Source organism: Lissotriton vulgaris, chromosome 7 (assembly GCF_964263255.1).
Source record: "Lissotriton vulgaris chromosome 7, aLisVul1.2, whole genome shotgun sequence".
NCBI classification, from domain to species: domain Eukaryota; kingdom Metazoa; phylum Chordata; class Amphibia; order Caudata; family Salamandridae; genus Lissotriton; species Lissotriton vulgaris.
This window is the reverse complement of record NC_141695.1, coordinates 443,753,348-443,774,136: the sequence shown is the minus strand read 5'-3', so window position 1 is coordinate 443,774,136 and position 20,789 is coordinate 443,753,348. Positions and strand designations below refer to the sequence as shown.

The 20,789-nt window shown below is 48.7% G+C and overlaps 1 protein-coding gene across 1 annotated transcript in view; it reads left to right on the top strand.

Annotated features, from left to right (window-relative positions):
* LOC147701819 (uncharacterized) overlaps positions 1 to 20,789 on the top strand; it is a 786,161-nt gene that overhangs the window by 728,813 nt on the left and 36,559 nt on the right. The window contains exon 8 of the mRNA XM_086930459.1: positions 2,578 to 2,721. Coding sequence (XP_086786585.1) covers positions 2,578 to 2,721 — 144 coding nt within the window. The remainder of the gene's footprint in view (positions 1 to 2,577; positions 2,722 to 20,789) is intronic.

The window sequence follows — 20,789 nt, the reverse complement described above, 5'->3', positions numbered from 1 at the left end:
TTAAGCCTAAGTAACAGGTCACATTTCGTATACATTTAAGTAATGCACATTTTCCCTACCTGTGAATAATTTATGAATTATTTGCGCCAATAATACATTCCTAAATTATTCTTTCACATTATAAAGCAAGCACATTTTTCTATGTGTCCTCCCTCCTACAGCAGGCCGAACAGGGAATTATAGCAAAAAACTGAAATATATTTCATTTTATTCTTCATACTAGCAGCCCGTCCCGACGTTGTCCGGGTATGAATTGCTGCCGGCCAGTAATATATTGTTTTGTAGGATTTCATTTTGATAGCATTTCTTATCTGTGACAGGCCTGTGAAACGCTCTGAATTACAGTGCACTGCTGATGCACTTAAGAGTGCACATTCAGTAGTGTGTGAACTCAAGTTTCCCGACTTTATTTTTCCTTGCAATATTATATTGCGCGAACTCGACAACATGGCATGAGTACAATTTACATTACTGAAGAACACATTAATTTGTGGTCGGCACGGTGAGACAAAGCGATTTGCCTCGAATCACAGGATGTTGAGCTGATGCCGAGATTCGAACGTAGCTCCCCAGCTCTAAAGTTCGCAATTCTAGAACTTGTGGCGGGAGGTGTGCCTAAAAGTACTTACCCGGGGAGGGTAAACACCCATTATTCTGCAACTTTCTTTCCGCATACCATCACTCTGCATACTTTCATTACGAAAGTACCATGACTCCGCAATGCCATTATAATGCTTGGCATTACATTTTTTATGCCTTTACCACGCACATATTTACAACGAAATTCGTTGTAAATGCAAGAATGGTAAAAGCATGTTTTTTTAATGTTTGGATAAGGTAAGTATGGGTATAGGGGTATATGTTTTGGGGTACTGAGGTATATGTTTTGGGGTGTTTGGGTATTTTTAGGGTTCAGGGCTAGGTTTGGGTTTTGGGGTATAGGGGTATTTTTAGGGTTCAGGTGTAGGTTTGTGTTTTGGGGTAAAGGGGTATTTTAAGGGTTTAGGGATAGTTATGGGTCTTAGGGCAAGGGGATTTTTCTAGGGTTCAGGGCTAGTTTTGGGTTTTGGGGTTCAGGATTATTTTATGGTTCAGGGCTGGGTTTGGGTTTTGTGGGACAGGAGTATTTTTAGGGTTCAGGAGTAGGTTTGGGTTTGGGGTAGATGGGTATTTTAAGGGTTCAGGGCTAAGTTTGGGTTTTGGGGTACAGGAGTATTTTAGGGTTCAGGGGTAGGTTTGGGTTTTGGGGTACAGGGGTATTTTATGGTTCAGGGCTAGGTTTGGGTTTGGGGGTACAGGTGTATTTTTAGGGTTCAGGGGTAGGTTTGGGTTTTGGGGTAAAGGGGTATTTTTAGGTTTGGGTTTTGGGGTACAGGGGTATTTTTGGGGTTCAGGGGTAGCTTTGAGTATTGAGGTACAGGGATATTTATAGGGTTCTGGGCTAGGTTTGGGTTTTGGGGTACAGGGATATTTTTAAGGTTTAGGGATAGGTTTGGGTTTTGGGGTACAGGGTATATTTGTAGGGTTAAGATGGGTTAGTGTTTAAGGGTGCTGGAGTATTTTAAGGAGTAAGGGTTGGTTATGATTATGGGGTGCAGGGGTATTTAAAGGGAGAAGGGTGGACACCCGGACCTGGAATGTACAGAACCTGGGAAGAAAAAACAATGAAATATTGGGCACAATGCTCGCTTTTTTTTCCTGCACACGCCCATGCCCCCAGCACACGCCCACAGCACACGATATGAGACATGGCATGAAGGGCAGAACGTACCACACGACCCCAGCGTTTGTCAAGCCCCCAGCACACACCCACAGCACAACGCAGACATGCCCACAAGGGACTACTTTGCTGGCACGGTTCTTTTACCTTTTAAATGTATATGGTGGGCGTCTACATAGCCTATGTCCTTCTGCTGCAAATTCCCTTTCCAATGCTGTATTGGGTGTTTTGATTGGTGCTGTGGTTCCTGAGATTACTCGCCTCAAAGGTTTTGAGCTCTCTCTTTATTATATTATTATAGATGATCAACAGACTCTAATATAAGTAATAGTTACATATGTGTTTTTAACTTTAGAAATGTTTTTGTAATAATTTTTAATAATTTTATACAATAAAAATTGACTTGACTTGACTATGTGTCATTTTCTATGTGAAATCATTTCTGCAGCAGTTTAAACGCATTTTAAGGTGTAATTCTAACATGGTTCATAAGTCAATCAGAAAATTCTGGCTTGAGGCTAGTCTGTTACTCCTCAAGACAGGCTGATACAGTCAGACGGGGTTTCCCCACAGAATAAGGGCCATTTGTCTAAGCAGCTCTTTCATTAATATCAAGTACAACTGAACTAAATTACTGTTCCACTCCATCAAACATCCTCTCCCTACAACACTCATTCACACATTAATACGTTACTCCACCATTCGGTCACAGATCCACTTCCTCATGAATTTACTGGGTGACCAATCCATTTATGTAGGGGGGTAAAAGTCATCAAGTGCTTTACTCACTCGTATGTGCATTCATTCAGCCTGAAGTCTGTCATTGACTGTCCCCTATGCTCTTCTGTTGTTCCCAGGTCCTGGTCCTGATGTGACGGTGCTTGCTACTTCCATCGTTGTTGCCTTTGTAGTTCTTGCTGCCGTGGTTGCTGGTCTAGCCTTTGTATATAACAAGAAGTGGCGCCGTGGTAATGCTGCAAAGAAAACAGGCTCTCCCACAGGTGAGATCATTCAAATTCACTAATGAGCATAAAAGTGAACTCCTACCTCAGTTTGAAGTCTGGTATAAAATTGCAGCTCCTCTGCTGTGGCGGAAGAGCATCGGCCCCCCGTCAGCTCCCTAAAAAATTAGCACAATAAAACGGTAATAAAGCAGGTTGTAACCCCGATTTATTTTTCTTGTCAGTGTGCTGAGTCTTGGGGGCGAGGTCAGGGGATGAAAGGCTCTGAGGGGGAGTGGTAGGTGCACTGCCTTCAGTGCGCATGTGGGTTTGGCCGTCCATCTCAGGATGGCCAAACTCAGTTCTTTAAATGGGAAAAAATAAGTGCAGGTACTCATTAGAATAGAGGTGTGGCAAGTGGGCGGGGCTATGGGGCGGGGCAAAGAGTAATATATGATCGTACCTAATAACTTCTGTACCAGTTGCAGCACGTCAAAACACACGCACATATATTGCATTAAAATGTAAACAAACCTCCTTCAACTAAAAACTCACACTCTAATTACTAATTATCAAGTCCAACTAGTCGTGGTGAACCCCACAACATTTCTAATCTATCACCCGACTGCACACAAAACGGATCCTGAAAACAGCGATCACAAACTAACCATGATGCTGCCGCCCAGTGACAAGGACCACAGGAAAGACCAGCATTTACCTGGAGCTGTTAATGATGCTCCTCGGAAGCAGAGCGAAATCTGCCCTGGAGGAGAAATCTAACCTGTGCCTGCTGTGGATCACGGTACCAGAACTCTCCCTGGCTGTAGAGAAGTGTCGGTACTGTGGGCAAAAAAAATCGGAAGTGCCAGTACTCAGTACCGGTGAGTACCGGCCCATTTAAAGCACTGGCCAAACCAACATGTGCACTGAAGCCGTCTCCAACCCTATCTGTCTGGCTGGGTTGGAGACAGCAAGCAGAGGCTCCCAGTCTCCCTAAGAGTGCAAATCAAGGACGCTCAGGCCAATCCTGACTTTGTTCTAATGCTGTGAGTGCAGCGTCCGGATTGGCCACCCAGGATTCTGGAATCCTGTCTGCAGAGGAGCTGAAGAGCGCGATGCAGCTGAAGGTAAGTTCTTTTTTTTATTATTTATTTTTTTTCTTCCTAGTCCATTCGTCTCCCCCACACCACCACTCTGCCCTGATACCAGCCACCACTGCAGCTGTCAAAGGAGCTTGCACTATACTTACAATGGCCATTAGCTCTGCCCCCTTCAACCACTGTTTTTTTGAACCAGCCTCTTTGTGGTCTAGACGTTGTCATTCCGATATAGGCTCAGTCCAGATGAGAAGGACTCTCTCACCTGATGCTATTGGTTGTTAGAGTGGATCTTCCATCCTCCTAAGTGGTACTTACATTGAACTGCATAAGTAATTACTTTAGAAGATGTATGTCTGCTTCTACTGGCTTCCTTCAGCCTCTCCTATGTGTCTCGCTTTTAGGTGCTCTTTCTGCTTATTGTTAATCACCCTTCTTGTTCCTCCTGTCTTCTCCCTGTTTGCTCCTGTTCCTCCTGCCCGTCAGCCTCTCTAATTTCTCCTGGGCACCCTTCTTCCACTGTACAAACCCTGTTCCCCCTTCCACAACCCTCTCATTCTTCCGACCTACCTCCCTCTTCACGTTGGGCTCTGCTCTTCCCCGCCACCTTCCAGTTCCTCTTTCCTTCCCTCCTTTCTTCCATTTTGCTTTCCTTGTTCCCCTTCCTATTCCAGTGACCTCTCATAAGTACCTGATATTTCGTCACACTTACCGGGTCCCTTTCTTTCAATATTTTTAAATCAACTTGGAAAGCCCCTCAGCACAACATTAAGAATCACTAGGAAATGTTGACAAAAAAGAGGGAGCACACTGATTAGTCAGTTCTTACATGTTATCAAATTACTGATTCACTACTTGTCATTCTCTAGTAGGTAACGTGGTAAATCTAACACACATTGGGAAGCCTCTTCTTGGGGATTTATGGCAGTTGTTCTGTCTCTTGCCCAAAATATTTTAGTCCCACCCAATACTAATACACTTTCATTGGCTAACAGGAGCTTGACTCTCCTAGAGAAACAAAGGTAAGCAATCACAATTTACTCTAGGAGATGGTAGAAGTTAGAAGCTCAGATATTGCATAACATGGTGCATGGCTGGGTAAGACGTGCTTTCACTGAGCTCCGGCTGAAAGCTGCATCCGACATTGATTATGGTACCCTGTAGACCCGGCAACACTGTACCTGCTCGAGGAAGCGCCCCGCTGCTGCTTGGGGCTGAATTTGGGAGGAATATCCCGTTATTTGAAGGCGAGGGGCTGAAAATCTGGGACGCCCGGACAAGCTGGCGATTCTCCAAAATGGCGCCACGCTGCAGTCGAGGACTGGCGGTGCTGCATAGGGACCTGCGACCTGATACGGAGGAGTCGCTGGGTACTGGGGCTGATCTGCGGTAAGGTGCCCCGCCGGAACAACGGCTGGAGTGCCTCGATAGGCTCCACACTCCTGAGGATATAGCCGAGGCTGGTAGATCGCGGCCCCTCCTCCACCGGACCTAAGGACGGCTGAGGTGGTGGACTGCGAAGCCGCGGAGACAGTTTTATGAGCGGGACGACGGGGAGACCTGCGCTCACTGCCGAGACCCACGTAGGGTGAGTGTGGGTCCGCTCCCTGGCAGCGCTGTGAGGCACGAGTGAAAACCGCGGCAGGGAGGCTGCCAACGTTCGAGTGGAACCCCCTGGGAGTGCGGGACTGAACGGGTAGGGCCTGAACAGCGACAGCAAGCCAATCATGGGCCAACAATTCTGCACTGTGCAGCTGGGCGGTGGAGTGCCCCGGTGCCCCTGAACTCGCCTGGAGAGTGGTGAGGGTGAGGCGGGGTGAGGTGCGGAGAGAAGGGGCGCGTGCTTGGTCTGTGGACAGGTTGGAGTGGGCGTTCCCCCCCCCCACAGGGCATCACTCCTGTGAGAAGGAGCCTGGCACGGCGACGGGGGAGGCCGCGACAGATGAGGCGTCTTCCCCCTGAACCATTGACATCACACTAGGGCGGGCACCGCTACTACCACCCTGGCGGGCACCTGGCAAGTGGAGTGATAGGTGGGCATTGAGGATAGCCCCACTATCGGCGGGAGAGGGTGCCACGGATCATACAGTCAGGAGGAGGCGCTTCTGAACGCGACGCCTAGAGGTGATCGGGAAGACTCAGACCGGGCTGCCCTGACTGAAGGAGGCGGGCGAGGCCGCCAGAGGTTCGAGCACCCTAGGTTTGAGCACCTGAGCTACTGAGGTGATGCCAGGTGGTGGGTTGGAGCGTCGGCTGGCCATCTTTCCCCCCTCCCCCATGTCCTGTGTACCTGCATCCCTACTGGAACTTGGCTGCCCCCCCTCCTGCAAAACTGTATACTGGTGGAGGTTCCCGCTCGCGGGGGCGTCAGGAGGGCATCGCGTGCGCTGCGGGCCGGGGGTGCCTGGACTACAGGTCACGCGGTAGTGGAGGCTGCCTAACATCTGAGCCTGCCTGGGCTCATCATGGGAAAGAACAGAGACCCAAAACCACCGCACTAGGGCAAGATGGATCAGTATGTGAAGGTTATCGCCCCCCTCCCAGGAGCAGCGCCTGGGCACCTGCTTGGATACGGATACCCTCCTCCAAGCAATCCAGACATCCCAGGTAGCGCTAGAAGGCCAGATTGGCGCAGTTGGGTCGGAAATGGCGCTCCTGCGCCAAGACCTTGGGAACCTGTCCAGAAGGGTCACGGAGGCGGAGACGCGGCTGGGAGAGATGAAGGACTCAGTGCGCGATCTACGTAAGGGTGTGCAGGAACTCCAATCTTCTCATAAGGACCTGTGGAGAGTGGACGATGCGGAAAACACAGCCCGACGGAACAATCTCCGCTTCGTGGGCTTTAGAGAAGGAATTGAAGGGACAAATATGCCGGAATTTCTCTACGCCTTGCTTCGGAACACCTTCCCGACGGATAAGTTCTCTTCTTGTTTTGTCATAGAAAGAGCCCACCAGGCGCTGTTGGCCCGGCCACCTGCAGGGGCGCAGCCTACACCCGTAATAGCGTGCTTCCTGAACTTTTTGGACAGAGACATGATCCTCAGAGAGGCTCGAAGCTGTGGGAAATACGGCATGAGAATACCCGCATAATGATCTTCCCGGACTACAGTAGGGAGGTACAAAAGCAAAGATGCATTTTTAACTCAGTGAAAGCTAAACTGAGAGAACGCAAGATACAATACATGCTGCTCTTCCTGGCCAAACTGAATGTCCTGTTCCTGGGAAAGTCCCACTTCTTCCAGACGCCGGAAGAGGCCTGGCAATGGCTCAAGGAGCCCCCCCCTGAGGCACCCAGAAACATAGACCAGCGGTGGGGCACCTCCCAGTGGATCGGGCGGCCGGCCCCTGGACTCGCAGCGCATGCTTCGACCCAGGCAGTTCCGAAAGGCCCACACCCTGGAAGCAACCCCATATGACCAGGAAGGGCACAGCCAGACGCAGAAGATGCATGGGTGATCTCTCAACTCCTGGCTCTTGGCGGGCGCTCAGTCGCTCCGCTCCTCTGGACAGTTTCAGATGGGCAATGACCAGTGCTTAAATTGTGCCGGTGCTTGCCGGTGCTTAGCACCGGCACTTAATTATCAGGGCCGGGTCTACACCCGTTTAGTGCCCTAATTGATTTTATAGTAATTATTTATGCGTGGCACCATAAGTGTTGCGCTGCTGTTACTGCTGTAGTGTACGTTAAGTACTGCTTCACCACTCACACGCTTCTCACTTACTTTGTATTTCAGTCAGTAAGTATTAGTAATAATGATCCATCTCATTGATGCAGAAATTAATCTCTTGACGAAGACGTGTTGAATGCAGCAGCTGCGGCTCAGTGTTGCCGGCCCAGTGGGCGGGACACTGAGTTGGGCAGGGCTTTGGTGACGGTCTTCTGCAGGGGTTGGGGCTGTGCGCGGCAGCAGGCAGCGTGCGCAGATATTTTTTTTGATTGAATGCGCGCGCATATGCTGCTTTGCCACCATGCCCCAGCATACCTGCACGGCCTCACGAGTCATCGTGGTCGGCTGCCCCTCGCTCTGTCTTGTGAGAGGCGAGCGCAATCTGGACGACGTGGTTATACCAGTACTTACAACCAGGCAGGCAGCACAGCACCAGGTGAGGCAAGGCCTGGTGGTAGGTCTAAATAGCCATCAGTTAAAATTAAAGAAAGGTGCGCAGCCGCAGCCTAAGCAGCACGCACCAATGAGGGTGGTGAGGGCGAGGCGGGGTCTGCCCTGATCAGTTATTGAAGCTGCACAGCAGCCTGCCTAACAGAGTCGAGTAATGATGTAATCCCGAGTGATTGAGAGTCCGACTGTTTAATTTATTATTCGATTCGACTAATAATTATATGTTGATTGATTATGGCGTGCCTGCGTGATGATTATGATTATTCGGTTCAACTGGTGAGGTGATCACTATATATGTTGATGGCGTGGGCCGGTGGCCGCGGGCCCTTAGTTTGATGTTGCGGCTAGATTCAGTTTTGGTTCCCGTTTTACCAGTGCTGCGTTTTACAAGTCTGTGGGTGACGGTGACCTAACCACAAGACCTAAGGCTGAGTGCATGATGCCAATTTAGGACCATATTACACATATTACCCATTATGTATTTTAAATTATTTATTTTGCGGTTGTTACCTAGCTTTTTTCGTTAAATTGCACCTAGCAATGGGCATTGGTTGTAATTAGACTATATACGTTCTTTACCTTTCTTTCATGAATAAATATTTGATTAAATAATGTGAAATGGGGAGGCATGGACTGAAGATCTGAGATGGCACTGCTGGCAGTCGCAAGTTAAGCGCTGCGAGCTCCGAGCCACTGACCTCGAATCCCTCTTCAATCATCCTTTATGGTAAATAACATTTATGCATCACCCTGCCATGCAGGACCCTTAAAGAAAAGGGGGCACTGCTGATCCTGAGGGGGCACAGACTTGGATGTGCAGTGTGCACTGCCCTCTGAGGGTGGACCAAGTGCAGGAGGGCTGGAAGGTTGCCCAGGCCCTGCAGGTGAGAGGGAGGGAGGGAGGGAGCTCAGCTGCCCTGGACATGCATTATGCCGGCCTGTGCGGTCTCCGACGACACTCTGACCAGCCTGCATAACACGCGTAGCGATTTGGGCTATGGCTGCGATCTGGATGGGGGCCCTCCACAGCCCCGAGGTTGAAGGCATTTCTGGGATTTTAGAAAGTGGCTGCAGGCAGCTCTCGGCTCGGCGCACCTGCCCTGCGGCTGCGGGTGGTGGACTGGGCCAAACTGAATACCGGCCTGTACCCAGGAAGGTGGCGCACCTGCACTGGATGGTGCGCAATCTGCTTGTGAAGGACAACCTCGGACACAAAGAGGGCGAAGCCCGCCACCTTTCCTTGAGCTGCAACTGGCACCGGCGCTCCAACTCAGCAGAGTTTATTGGACTTGCTTGCTTTCATTAGCCTCTGATGTCATCAGGGGGATGGCCATGGCCGCAATGGGGATTGCAGCTTTAGGACCCCTAGGACACAGTGTGGGGGGGATTGGGGCTGTGCGCGGAAAGCACAGGGCCGGACTGGGAACCAGAACCGGCCCTGGCAAAGTGCTCGGCCGGCCCCCTCCCCCCCCTCTGGGAGGAGAAGGTAGGGGGGGAGAGGTGCGACCGTGCTATGTGGCAGGGCCGGTTTTCGGCCGTTTTTGTTACAGGGCCGTTTTTGCAGCATAACGGCCCTGTAACAAAAACGGCCCCCAGGGGCCCAAAACCGGCCCCCAACCATGCGGCCCACCGGGGGATTGCCCGGTGCCCTCAACGGCCAGTCCGGGCCTGGGAAAGCAACGTGCACAGTTGTTTTTCAGATTGCATTGCAAGCAATGCACGCGCATTCGCTGCTTTGGCAATTAATTTGGCGCATACCAGGCCACACGACTGGCCTCGCCCTCACCTCTGGCACAATCCGACACCACTGAGTCACTCATGATAATACTGGCTATTCGGTGCGGTTTCCAGCCCTGGTTGCAGGAGGGGGTGTGGGCGTGGGAGGGAGGGCGTTATGCTGGGGTCCTAATGAAGACAGAGTTGTAATTCCTAAAACAGTTTTGTAGATAAATCCAGGCTCCAGCATCTAAAATATACACTCAGGTGCACAATGAGGCCCAACAGTGACATTTACTTGTTGTCGGGTGTTTTGATTACTTTGTCTAGGTGTAAAGCACATCGAGGAGCTTGGCTAATGTAAGCACTATTTACGGTGAACGTATTGTTGCTTTAACTTCCTGCTGATCTCCGCTTTCACACTTCGGATTGTTATATCTGCCCATCAGTGGTTTTGAAATAGTTTGTGTTTGATCATATGGCATGTTTTCAGTTTTGACGTTCCTGTGGTATCAGTTGATGCTGTTGTTTCACAGCAACAAGAAATGTTTGTTTGATATTACATGTTCCAATATATTGCCAGTGTTTTTTTTTAAATTGTCTTTTGTAAATCTGCCTGACGTCATTTTGCCAATGAATATGAATGGGATATTCTTCTATTGGTGGTTGCAAATGAATCTGCTGTTGCCATTTACAGCTGTTTAATAAGCAATTTTAGTCTCTGCAATTGTAATTTTTAAAACACAACTTTGAAGGTAAGAAATTATTTTCTTTTGAAAGTGCCCATAAAGCACCCTGGAGGGCAGCTGGTGTCTGTCCTTTTTCCTGGCCTTTGGTAGTTCAGCGGTAGGTATAAACTCGACTTAAACAGCCTTGGCAAGGGATGAATTTTTGCATGCCCTTGTGTGGTCTGAGAGGTGTCAAGAGAGGAGTGTTAAACCGAGCGGATGTCTGGTTCAAGTGTGTGGGTGAAAATCTCTAGCTACCGCCCAATTGTCTAGGAAAACACTCCTGTAGTATGATATTTATGTTGTGACCTTGTGACAAGCCCTATTCAATGCTACCTAGCGTAATAGCATTTGATTAAACAGACAGTCCCTTGGATAGTGGACTCTTCATGCCCCTGGCTTTCTTAGGTGACTCGTGCAGATATATTTTTCTTTTTTTTTAATTTTTATTTTTGGTGCAGAACAAAGATAGCATTTACATCATCATCAGTCACGTAGTCATATATGATTACTGGGTGAATGAGGTCATATAATATACAGAAAATGATAGAACGTAGACCACCCGCATTAGCTCCAATGCGCTACTGGCCTCATCGGCGACGTGATGAATAGGAATGTACATGTGTCGTAGAAATACAGTTTGCAATTTTGTGTTTTGTTGATTACTATTCTTCCGAGTTTTGCCTTTTTTTCTTGCAATAAACATGAAACAGTAAAATTAGCACACTTAGTCCGGCACGTACTTGAAGTAATATCTTTCGGAACTCGTAGCACAGTCCATCTGTAAAAGGAGCAATCGGTTGTATCTAAGCCCCCCATCACCTACACCCCCCCCCTACCACCTTCCGAAATTAGGTCCCGCCCAAATCCGTATCACACACCCTACATGCATGCACACACCCAATCAAGGTTCTTCGTCACTCTCAGATCCTTCGAGGTCGTCCTCCTCCAGTGGTTCACAGATATCCCCTCTATAGGAGTTCCAGGGTTTCCACACCCCATTCCATTTACGTGGATTACCTCTCAGTTTGTACACCGCCCTTTCAGTCAACATAAGCATGTCCATGTTGCGGATCCATTGGGCCAGTGTGGGGAGATCTGCCGACCCCCACTTCTGAGCTATGTCCCGTTTCGCTGTTACCATCCCTACTGTAACCCAGGTCCTTGCGTAAAAGGTGAGGTCAGTCGGCACCCAGATGTTTAGCAGGCAGAGCCGTGAGTCTAGAGTAAGGGTGGTGTGAAGTGCCTGAGCCATTGTGCGTACTACCCGTTGCCAGTAACTGACAATCAGTGGACATTCCCACACCGTGTGTATGAAGGTTCCTTCTGTTCCGCAGCCTCTAAGGCAGTACGGATGATCAGCCCTGTGCAGTTTATGAAGCATCGTGCGGGTGTAGTAGATTCTGTGTAGGATTTTTAGCTGCACTAGGCGAAATTTGGAGGATATGCCTGCTTCACGTGGGGACGCCATGGCTGCGTTCCACTCAGTTTCATCTAGATCACCCACCTCTAACATCCATTTATCCTTCAGTTTCCCCAGTGGATCAGGCATATTGTTAACCAATTTACGGTATGTTAGCGATGTCGCCCCTTCCTGCAGGTAGTCAGTAAGTAGACGGTCCTCCAGAGGGGAGGATTCGGGTGGGGAGGTGTCGGGCGGGATCGCTGCTTGTAGCGCGTGTCGGACCTGAATGTATCTGTAGAGCTCTGTGTTACCTAACTCGTATTGTTCTTGCAGAGTAGCAAAGGAGATCACTCCTTCCCTCGTCCACATGTCCCCCACCGTGGATATGCCGATGTTGTCCCACTGTGTGAAGCCCTTGGAGCGCCGCAAATGGCCCAGCGCCTTCGCGTCCCATAGAGGTGTAAGTTTCGTGATGATGCCATCCCACTTCAACCTTGCCTGTGCCTTGTACCATATGCGAACTGTGTGTTTCGTAGGCCCGGTGAGTTTTGCCGCCACTCCACGGTGGTACAGAGGGGCCAGTAAACTGTTCGTACCCAGTTGTGCCCTGTCTGCCTTGAACGCTGGGTCATCCTGCGGGGCATGTATCCACTGGTTAAGGATTTTGAGCTGAGCCGCCCAGTAGTACAGCTGTATGTTTGGGAGTGCAATTCCCCCGTCGTACCACCCCCTGTTTAATTTGGCGTGGGAAATTCGGGCTGGCTGACTACCCCACAACAGGCCTGAGATCTGTGCCGTTATTTTCTGGAGGAAGCTATCCGGCACCAAATGCGGAGCGTTTTCCAGTACATATAAGAAACGTGGCAGAGCCATCATTTTAAACAGCGCTGCCCGTCCTAGTAGCGTTAGGGGGAGGTCCTTCCAATGGCGTACATCCCCACGAAGACGTACCAAGGGGGGCTGTAAGTTCAGTCGTGCGAAGTCCGCCTCGTCTCGGGTGATATGAATCCCCAGATATTTGAAGGACGAATGCGCCCTTTCTAATGGACAGGAGTCTGGGAGGGGCGGAAGCGGCCCCCGTAGTTCAAAAATTATGGATTTGGCCCAGTTGATGGTGTAACCCGAGATTCGCCCATGAGCCGTACAGAGAGCCAGGAGGTTAGGGAGACTCTCTTCTAGGTCCGTGAGATAAATTAGCATGTCGTCTGCGTAGAGGGATACTCTGTCCTCCCATAACGGGGTCCATTGTATTCCTTTCAGGAGTTGGGTGGTACGTATCGTAACCGCTAGTGGTTCTAAAACTAAAGCGAAGAGTAGGGGCGAGAGCGGGCATCCCTGTCGTGTACCTCGGCCTAGGGAGATGGTCCTCAAAATGTGGCCGTTGGCCGTCACCTTGGCTACGGGGTCTCTGTACAGCATGCGTATCCATGAAAGGAACACCGGGCCAAAACCCATACGCTCAAGCACTGCAAAAAGATAGCTCCATTCCACCATATCGAACGCCATCTTGGCGTCCAAGGAAAGGATGGCAGCCGGTTCCTGCAGTAGTGGAACTCGCGCCAGCACTCCATGCACCCTGCGGAGATTTAAAACAGTGCTACGATGTGGCATGAAGCCAGACTGGTCCGGGTGGATCAGGTGGGACAGACACGGCAGGATCCTGCTCGCCAACACCTTAGCAATAATTTTGGCCTCCGGGTTCAAAGATTTATTTTTCTTAAGAATTCATTGTTTCTTTATTTTTGGCAGAGGCCGGTAGAGCTACAGCGTGTGTCTACTACAGAAATACCTGGGGCTTAAAGAAGTTTATTTATGCCTCTACTTTCTTCACTTTATTATTACTATGAGAATGGTAGTAATAAAAAAGTGAAGAAAGAGTACCAGCACCAGAAGCATGATAGTAGCAAGAGGGAGGTTGGAGGTGAAGCATAATTTAGCAGAGGGTAGGAAGGAAGGGTAGGAAACAGAGAGAGGCAGGTAAAGAGGGGTTAGGCTAGATACCAAGAGAGAGATGACGGAGCAAGAGATGGGCGAGGAGAGAAGGAAATATGTATAGAAAGGGTGTTGAGGGAGTGATAGGTAGAGAATGACACTCAGAGGTAGAAGGGGTGGGGTGAGAGATTAAGAGAGAAGAATAGAAGCAAATAAGTGAGAGATAGAATACCGGGGAGGGCCTTGGGAGGTGGGGCCAGATTAATTGCCTACTTTGCCTTGCCTTAAAGAATCTATGGGTGAGAAACCACCCCAATTACGTATACAAAGTTGTGATCCTCATCCTCTTTTTGAATACAAATGCTCTCCAGGCAGTTGTTGAAACTTAAACCCTGGTGGCATCAGCCATTCATGAGTGCGTTTGTAGTCTGTTAAGATAAGACTGCAGTGTTGTTTAGTGCTGTGCAGCATTATTTATGTACATACTTGTATGAAATGTGCATTAATAATTTCTAACTTTTAAAAGTTTGCAAGCGCAAGTAATGCACATAAGGTGATGGTAGCACATGGCAGTGGTGGCCACAGCTTGTGATTCACACTTGGGAATCTTGCACTGTTGTCCCCTTACTATGAGCAAAGCTCCCTTGCTGAAATTCAGATTGGATATTACATCTGACTTTTAGCTGTGCCAGTTGAGGATGTTGGTGGAGATGGAGCCAATAGAGTAAGTAGGTGGAGCCAGTGGAGAAAGTGGGTGGAGCCAGTGGAGGAAGTGGGTGTGGCCTCAGACAAACATTTTAGCACCTGCACTTCATATTTTACAAATTAAGCACTGGCAATGACACTGTCAAGGACGTTGGAACTGAGAGCGGACACTCTTCCTCCGGAGGGGAGGAGGTAGTGGGCACCTCGATGCACCACTTCGCGGCCGAAATATTGGCGATGGAGCAGGCAACGTTGACAGAGTGAACCCCCGGATTCCAACTCTTCAACAGGGGCCTGCAGGGATGACCGTGGTTTGGACTAAAACATGCTGGAGCAGGCAAGCTGGGCGCACGCTCTCTTCTTTCTAATCTTTCTCTGCTGATCTAGACTCTGTTTCTACCTTTCTTTCTTTTGTTTCTTGCACTGACGTGTTTGACCTTGTATCTTTCTGGACATTGTTTTGATGGTTCTGGGACTGCCGCAGGAGTTTGAGCTTGTGGCATAGGTTGGGTGCGGGAGGGCAACAGACCTCTGCCTTCCCTAAAAGTACACTCCCCGATATATTGCCAGGGATTAGTCATGGGGGGGGGAGGTGGGGTAAGGGGAGGGGAGAGGGGGAAGTGCTTGTTTTCTGGTTGGGAATGATTTGGGTTATGCTCTGTATAAGGTTTGTTTGGTACACTGACCGCAGGATCACACTGGTAGGCGCACATATCGCCCACCCCCCCACCAGGGATGAACTGGACACACACTACTCCATGGCCCCTGACGGTGCATAGAACCCCCAAGAGTGGGCTAGTGCCTGGCCCCTAAAAGGTACTTATGTGGAATGTGAATGGTCTAGGGGACAACATTAAGAGAGGACTGGTGACTGCGCATATTAAGCGATTACACCCGGATATAGTCCTCCTCCAGGAGACCCACCTTAAAGGGACGAAATGCGGGTTTCTGGCGAGGGGTGCTTATAAGGTACTGGCGCAGACGTCCTGAGGACTGCGCATCCTATAGACCAATCCCCTTCCTGAACATGGAGGCTAAGCTCCTGGCGACGGTCCTGGCCCTTCGCTTATGCCAGGTGATTTCAGGCCTGGTCCAACAGGACCAGACGGGATTCCTGCTAGACAGGGCGACCAGGCAAAATTTGAGACAAACACATAACTGGCTTATGGAGGTGAGGGGGCGGGAGGAACCGCATATGTTCCTCTCTCTGGACGCTGAAAAAGCATTCAACGATGTCCACGGGCCCTTTCTGGTGGCGACTCTGGTCAAGTTTGGCATTGGCCCCAACTTTAGGAAATGGGTGGGACTGCTATATGCAGACCCTAGAGCCCGGGTGGAGGAGAACGGGATCCTATCTGAAGATTTCCCTATCAGGAGGGGGACCCGGCAGGGTTGCCCCTTGTGAAGTAGTGGCCTGTGAGGTCCGGCAGAAGGACGAGATAAGAGGATTTCATATATCACAGGCCGACATGCAGGAGGAAAAAGATTTCACTGTACGCGGATGATATTCTTCTGTATGTGGCCCAACCGGCAACGACAGTCCCTGCACTGTTCAAGCTACTGGGCAGGTATGGCTCCTTCTCAAGATACATGATAAACTGGCATAAATCGGTACTGTATTGCCCACGCGAGGAGGGGGAGTGGCCCCCTCTGCCTGCCACCCTCCAGATTACCCAGATGGGGTTCACATACCTGGGGATCTATCTGATAACGGACTGACACGTCTCCTATCAAACAAACGTCTGAGTGATTAGGAACTTTGCAGATGATGCTCTTAGATGGACGGCCCTCCCTCTCACGATCTTAGGCCGGGCTGCAATGTTTAAGATGATCACATTGCCCCGCTTCCTGTATGCCCTACAGAACGAGTACTTCCCCCTCCCCAGACAGATGTTCAAGGTAATAAATGCGGAACTACGCTCATTGCTGTGGTTAGGGAAACAACTGAGAATAGCCCTAGACACATTACAGAGAAATCAGTAGAATGGGGGGATTTCCTTACTAGATAAGGAGGCATATTACTGGGCTGAACACTTGGCACCAATCAATGAATGGCTTCACGCACCTGCAGAACACCGACGTATAGGCTAGAAAGAGAGACTATGGCACGCCGTACTAGTCCCCACTATCTGTATGGAGGGATGGGGAGGATCCAATTACTCCCGGCTACACAAATAACTGACTGGGACAGGACGACAAAGATGATGGGGTGGTCACATAAACCTACCAGACACCGATATGGACCTGCACATGGTTAAAGGAGCTCCACAAACACACAGGTTTTAGGAGAAGGGACGATATCGGGATCTCCACGTTGGGGGACCTGGTAGCAAAGGGGAAACTTAAACCCTACGGGACCCTGGCGGCGGAATATGGACTGGGCCCTGCTCAGTTCCTCAAATACGCGCAACTGCGCCATGCATGAGGGGCTAAGACGGCGTTCGCCTCTGCATTACCAGAATATGCCCCACTGGAGGGTCATCTGTTGCAAGAATGGGTAACCAGTAAGCTAGTATCACTGGTGTACAAGACCCTGAATAATAACACACTGGACAGATTAGGGAAGCTGAGAGCAACATGGGAACACAAGACACAATAGACTGGGAGGCAGCCTTGATGCATCACAGAGAAGTCGCAATTAAATCCCGACTACGACTCATACAATATAAGATACTGCACAGGATGTATTACAACAGGGTCAGACTTCACCGCGTGGGCCATGCTAGTGACTCCTGCTGACTCAGATGTAGACACCCACAAGGGGCCTTCTACCATATCATCTGGGACTGCCCTACAATCCACACCTACTGGACACATATATTGAGGGAGCCGAGTGAGGTGCTAGAGGTAGCGCTCCCAATGGATCCAAAACTGGTTTTACTTGGGATAACTACCGATGTAGATTTGAGTCACCCACATTTGATCCTTGTGATTATGGCCCAGGTGGTGGCAAAACGAGATGTGGCGCGAGCATGGAGAATGGAGGAGGGGATGGATATGTATATGGCGGCTGAAAGGGTCACCTACAAGGCTAGAGGATGTCCCCGTAAATGGAGAAGGTACCATGGTCTCGATGGGCGTTTGTGTCCAGATTGATGCACTAAGAGTCCTAAAGGCTGAGGCCATGTTTCGAGCTGTCGGAAGACGGGCGGTGGGACCGAAATGTATAGTGATTTGTAGGGGCTAACGGAGTATTGCAGAACTATGTACTGTAAGAAGTGGCTAGATACTGTGGAATTAATGCTCATGATGTTGTTCTTGTGGATGGTGGGTGGAGCGCCTGGGTGTGAGGTTAACTACCTGTGACTTACTAGCTGTGCTTATGTTGGTTGGAAATGCAAATAAAAAAATGAAAAAATAAAAAAGATATTGCATAACACAGTAAATACCAAGCAATAAATGTGAGTGTCCAGCCAGCGGTATAACTTCAAGTATAGGACTTTTATTTAAAGCTGTGCAAACAAAGAAGTGTGATACATAAAGAAAACAAAAAGGTGTTAGAGTATTCTGGGGCTGAGATGTGGCACCAAACGCTTCTATAGCTTTTACACACTAAGCACTATGTGACTGGGGTTAAGTGTCTGAAATGTTTCGGCGCTCCGTTCATGATCTCCTTGTGTTTGCTTTGTCTACACTAAGCTCTATGGCCAGTTTGTTCTTATGGGGCTAGACTCTGGTTGTCTCAGGTTACTTTAAGAGTTATCTTATAATATTTACAAATATTGTATTTTAGGTTTCAGTCAAAGGGACAGAAATACAAGACAAAATAATAAAAATCAACTACCTTGCTATATGTCTCTCTGAGTGAAAAACTGGACAACTCAGTAGGCCGGAGCCAGGCTGAAGCCTCAATGGATGCATTTCCAGCAAATGAGATATTTTAAAAAACATGAACCCAAATCTCAACCCCCTAAACAACTGGGATCCCACCTAGTGAAATCAGTGTCACAATTCAGTACAATCCAATGGGGAGCAGATGTCCTGTTACCAGAGTAGGGCCACGACCCAGTGACCGCATATAAATACACTATTAGGACCAGCTGGCATTCAGACACTTTTAAAGGACAGATGTACCTAATCATCAACCCCAACTACTTAGTGGTACCAGCCATTAGACAATATCTCTGAAACGACCTGTCATGGTCTATATATTCAAGTGGCAGCTGCACTGACTGGACTGGGGGCATGCATTGGACGAAAGGCCACAACAGTACCATTTGGGAGCAGGTCTATAGGATAGATATTGACCACAAATACACTGTGTGTTGTTGTAAGGAACCATATAGACTAATGAGGCTATTCGAATAGTTCTTGATCTCCGAAAATCACACCTGGAGTATGTAGGTGAAGCCACCTAATCAGTATTAATAGGGGCCATTACAGAGCACCTTAGAGGTAAGGGGAGAACTTGGGTTGGTGCAGGTACAACGGATCACATAGGGAAAAGGCACATTTTCACCTTCCCAAGTTGGGTGATACTTTTTTGTTCTTCAGCCCAACTGAACCATAGGGAACGCCATTGCTCCTGAGCTGCCTCAGTTCCTTGATGCAACCTCCAGACAGATTCTCCAGTCAGCTGGGCCTTCTCAGTATCAGGAGTTTTTCTCCAATTCCCCATGCGAGTCAGCTCCTTTCTTGCAAGGCAGGTTTGCTCATATTCTCCCTGCAGGTACAGAAACAAGCAGCCTGATTCATCATTCTCCCGTTTTGCGAGCCCCTAATAGCGATTCATAGCGAATCGCTATTAAGGACTCGCAAAACGGGATTCATGTAGAAATTGCATGAAGAAATGCGATTCCTACATATTCCTTATTTGCGATTAGCAAATTGCTAATCGCAAATAAGGAATAACTCGCCATTCATTCCTATGGGCCAAAAGGCCCATAGGAATGAATGGGGAGTATTCCTTATTCGCGATTAGCAATTTGCTAATCGCAAATAAGATAGCGATTTGAAGGGTGCCAGGGGTGTCCAAAGGACACCCTGTAGCACCCCTCAAATGAAATTTTACACAGGTGTTGCACACACACATGTCCAAAGGACATGTGTGTGTGTGTAACACGCAACTCAGAAAAATGCATTTAAATGCATTTTTCTGAGTTTTCGCAATTTACCACGAGGTCTGACCTCGCGGTAAATTGCGGCCAGAAATTGCGAATTCGCAAAATTAAATTGGATGATGAATTGCATTTAAGGAATCTCAAATAGAGATTCCTTAAATGTAATTCCTCGCAAAATTGCGAGATCGCAATTAGCGATTTTTACATTTGGGATGCTGAATCCCAAATGCAAAAATCGCACTCGCAAAGGGCCAGATTCTCAGAATCTGGCCCTTTGCGAGCGCAATTTTGTTTGATGAATCGGGCGGAAGGATTCTTCCAAGAGTTAATGTTGAGTAGGAAATCTGCAACCCAGCATAGGTTGCAGCTTATGGATCCATTTCCTTTTGGCTGGTGCACAGAGTTACCTTGATGTCCAAATGACGTACGCATTACTGGATTAATAGCAGCAGTTTTTATCCCATGGCATGGAGGCTACAGCCAACCAAAGCACTAGCTTTTTCAAACCTTTACATCTTTCTCCAATCCTGGACAAGTGTATCTTCCACCTTGTTCAATGGATTCCAAAGCAGAGTGCCAAATCTCAGACCAATATGAAATTGGCTAAGGTGTGAACATTGGCAGCCCTATAACAAAGTCAATCAAAAAACAGTAATTGCCAGATGACAGCCACAATCGCAGAGACAGGGTTGTGTTTCAGCAGAGCAAGTAAGTACGAGGATGGAATTAAACATAGAACGGGCTCAGATTCTTAGTACAAAGGGAAGTGACAACAACTCCTTACTGCTCTCTAACCCAGTCCCACTGATCCAGTGGTGCTGAAGTGCACTATTTTCTCCCAGGTAAAAGAACCAGTCTTATCTCATAAAATATTATTCCTAAGGGCCGCCCTTTTGGGGCTGCTTTCCCTCTCCTCTAAGAGTTGAGGAGGACATTTCACCTTTCATGGATCAAGGGCCCAACTAGACAATTGGGATTTTTCACTGAGTATGCAGCAAGAAATACCGACCCATCATTCCAAAGAGACATTGGAACCCATGGTATTAACCTGAGGACACCTTTGCGGTCCCAGAGACCTCCCAGTTATCTGCACAGCACAGGGCCCCAAAAGGACCCATGCTCCCAGTGTACTAGATAACTCTCAGAGGCTCCAACTGAGAATGGATAATAGTTTGTGGGCACGGAAAGTCCAGAAAGACATACGCCAGAGTATCTCTCACTGATGCAGGGTGTTCTTTGTTGGTGAGGCTTACCTGCATCTCCAGAGGGTCAGAGACCTCCATAGCCTTGTTCACAACATGTTGAAATTTTTGTTTAAATCTTCAGCAACTGACCCTTTGGCTCATGGTGGCAGATTTCCCAGGTCA